The 3,397-nt window shown below is 50.3% G+C and overlaps 1 protein-coding gene across 1 annotated transcript in view; it reads left to right on the top strand.

The window, feature by feature from the left end:
* Nucleotides 1–2,133: 2,133 nt before the first annotated feature.
* Nucleotides 2,134–3,397, top strand: part of CATIP (ciliogenesis associated TTC17 interacting protein) — a 5,882-nt gene continuing 4,618 nt past the window's right edge. Inside the window, exons 1-3 of the mRNA XM_004674803.1 lie at nucleotides 2,134–2,215; nucleotides 2,485–2,688; nucleotides 2,926–2,981. Of these exons, the coding sequence (XP_004674860.1) occupies nucleotides 2,134–2,215; nucleotides 2,485–2,688; nucleotides 2,926–2,981 (342 nt within the window). The remainder of the gene's footprint in view (nucleotides 2,216–2,484; nucleotides 2,689–2,925; nucleotides 2,982–3,397) is intronic.

Raw genomic sequence — 3,397 nt, 5'->3', positions numbered from 1 at the left:
CAGCCTAAATCAACTATTCAACTGTCCAATTTAAATTAGGCTCTCAGGCTTATCTTTTAAGTAGCCCACTCCATCAAATTATTCTAAACATTTCAAGAACTCGAAATATAAAGTATGCACTATGTAACACACATATAAAATTCATGCTGCTGGTTTGATTCTCTTTAGCATGGTTATACATAATTCTAAATCTTCCCCTGAAGTTGCAGGGACAAGAAAATATTTGAAGTGTTGTGAGGGTCCAGGGAGGACGGCACCACATTGGGGACTGAAGTTTCGCATTAAGATTTTTCTTTTTCAGGGCTCTTTCTGGTGGCACAAGGGTTAAAACACAGCACTGTGAAGCTCTCCACAGCCACTGCAGCACAAGTTCAATCCTCGGCCCTGGAGGTGACCTACATGACACGGCGGATCTCTTCTGACCGACCCACTGCTCCCTCAGCAGTGTATTTCAGTAAATCTGCCTGTTCCGCTCCCCACTCTGTCTCTGGTGGATCTTCTCTCCCACCGCACCTCTGGCCTGTACCCCAGTTCTGTATGCATAAATAAATATATCTTTAAAAATTTTTTTTCAAAGGAACTCTCCTGCATTGCTGGTGGGAACGCAAACGAGTACAACCACTATGGAAAACTGTTTGGAGGTTCCTCAAACTGCTAAACATGGAGCTTCCATAAGACCCAGCAATCCCACTCCTAGGTATCCACCCAAAAGACACAAAAACACTTATTCAAAAAGACTCCTGCACCCCCATGTTTATTGCTGCTTTATTTACAATGGGAAAGACCTGGAAACAGCCCAAATTCCCAAAAGCAGATGACTGGATTAAAAAGATGTGGTACATATACACAGTGGAATATTACTCAGCAACCAAAAAAATAAACACATGCCTATTGCAGCACCATGGATGGAGCTGGAAAAGATCATGCTTAGTGAAATAAGCCAGAAAGAAAAGGAAAAATAGCAGCTGGTTTCACTTATAGCAGGAGTATAACGGACCAGGCGAAAAAATAATAGTAATGATGAACTGCTATATACTAGAGACATTTGATGGGGGTGGAGTGGGGTCAAAAACAGTGGGGGGAAGGAAATACACTGGACTATGGTGATGGCACATGGGTGGTTTGGTGAGGGGAGCCCACGGGGATTACAACTGAGATGGAAAAATGCACAAAATGATATAAAAATAAACTATATTATTTTAATTTTTTTTTTCTTTTTCTGTGACCCTGACCATCAGGCTGAGGCCCTTTCATAGCCACTGTGGTGCAGACTCCAGCTGTTGCAGGATGGAGACCCGACTGCCCACAGCTTGGGGGTGGAGTCCTGGCATAATTCAGTTTTCAAGCCTTAGTCTTTCATCATTACCCAAGTCATTGCATGCCTGTTTGTATTCAGTGTATCACCTACTTCCTGATTCATTTTTCTCTGGATTCCCCCAACTCCTGAGTCAGCTGGCCTTTGGTTGAATACTGTGGACTGTCAGCCGCTTGACCTTGGAAGACATTTCACTAACTCTTGTGCTTCACTTTCTAATCCATGAAGTGGAAAGAAAACGTTCCTGTTTACTGGATGAGTCTGAAGATGAGTGAGAGGATGTGTGGAAGCCCTTCAGGGCAGCCTGGACAGAGCTGGCTCAGGGACACCCTGGTCCTTGTTACCTTCACTGTTAGGGACAGGCCAAGCTGTGGAGCTGGACCTGTGGGCTGGGTGTCTGTCGGACTCAGCGCACTAATTCCAATTCTGATAATAAGGACCCTGCCATCCCTTTGCCTCTTATGAATGTCAAATGCTCCCTCTGCTGGACATTACCCAGACTTGGATAGAGTTACCACCATTTCCTCCAAGGTCTGGCTATACAGCAGAAGGGTTGGTGGCCCTTTAAGAGGCAGTAGCTAGCTCCCAGTTGCCATGGAGACAGCTAGCCGCAGACCAGGTAGCAGCAGGCAGCAAGTTCTCTAAAGTTCAATCCACAGGTGGGAAGGAGGCTGGGACTAGAAGGATAGGGGCATCCACTTCCTCACGATACCCTAGGCTGAGCTGTGAGGACCTCGGCCACACCCCTGCGTATCCCCAAAGTCCACCATCTCAGCTTCTCCTCCCGCTGTCACCCCCTCGCCAAGGACCACTGGGTCATGAATAACCAGTCCTCAATCCAGAAGAGTCTGGCACCGCCAGAGGCAAATGCTGAAGCCATCCAGTACCTCAACTCTCTGCGTGAGCTTGGAGGGGCGGTGGCAGGAGCAGGGAGCGGCAGTCTGGAGCACAGGGAAGAAGGGAGGCTCAGACCTGGCCGCAGTTTCCCAGCCTCCACTCTCCAGGAATTCGGAAAGTGTGTGAGGCCCCTTTGTTAATATCCTTCCAGGGGAGACTCCTTCTCTTCACCTGCTGACAGACTTGTGGGGTGAATAGCGGTGGGGGGAGACTGTAGGGCCCTGGTGACGTGAGGTCTAGGACTTACTCTGTCCTCACTCCTGCGCCCCCAGAGCTGGAGGAACTGCAGATGCTCTTTTTCTCGGAGACGTTGGTCATGGTCTCGGACTCAGGGGAACCTCAGGGAGAGCTGACCATTGACGTGCAGATGGGAAAATACAAAGATAAAGAAGTTGGTTTCTTCTCCTACTGCCTCCTGGTGCATGCCTTCAGCCGAGGCTTCCTCAGCAAAACACCGTTCGGCAACTCCCTCCTGGGTGAGTGCTCCCTCCCAGGCCCTGCACCTCCTCCTCCTCACCACCTCACCCGTGATTCCCAGGACCTTTGAGCTCACCTTGGGACCTTTTCACCTTGGACCAGAACTAGGCAAAGGGGGCAGGGGGCCGGCGGTGGGGGCAGGGGCACTGGCTACCATCTCCCCACACACAACCTGAGCCCCCCACTTATTCTCCAACCCTTCTCCCGGACCACAGTGCTCCCTCCCTCCACCCCAGGCTACCTCTCTATGAAGCTGGAGATCTTGGAACAGCACAGCCAGGAATTCATCAAGGTACCTCCTCAGCCCCTAGCTTTGACCACAGGTCAGGAAGACAGAATAGCCACCCTGGAAGGGAGGGAGAGCCCAAGGGAGCGGAAGAGGGGGGGCTCAGTGAAATGCACCCCAACTCTCTCCCCAGTTACTCTGCTGGGCCCAGCACACACACACTACTTGGAAACCAGTGCCTCTGGCTATTAGAAGGCTGTTTGTGTCGACCTTCCCTTGACACACAAATCCTAGCCCAGCCCGCTGGGTCATCCTCCAGCCAGAGAGCCCAGGAGGCCCTGGGGGTTGCGTCTCCCAAAGCTCCACTTCTTTTGCTTGTACCCCTGAGTCCTGCCACTTGACTGGCTTCTGGAATGAGAGCCCTGTCACATGAGAGAACTCCAACCCTCCCAGAAAAGCCACTGCCATGTTTTTTTTTTTTT

This window comes from Condylura cristata, unplaced genomic scaffold, assembly GCF_000260355.1.
Source record: "Condylura cristata isolate star-nosed mole 26May11 unplaced genomic scaffold, ConCri1.0 scaffold00002, whole genome shotgun sequence".
NCBI lineage: Eukaryota > Metazoa > Chordata > Mammalia > Eulipotyphla > Talpidae > Condylura > Condylura cristata.
Note: the sequence above shows the minus strand (reverse complement) of the source record. Positions and strands in the feature narration are given on the sequence as shown.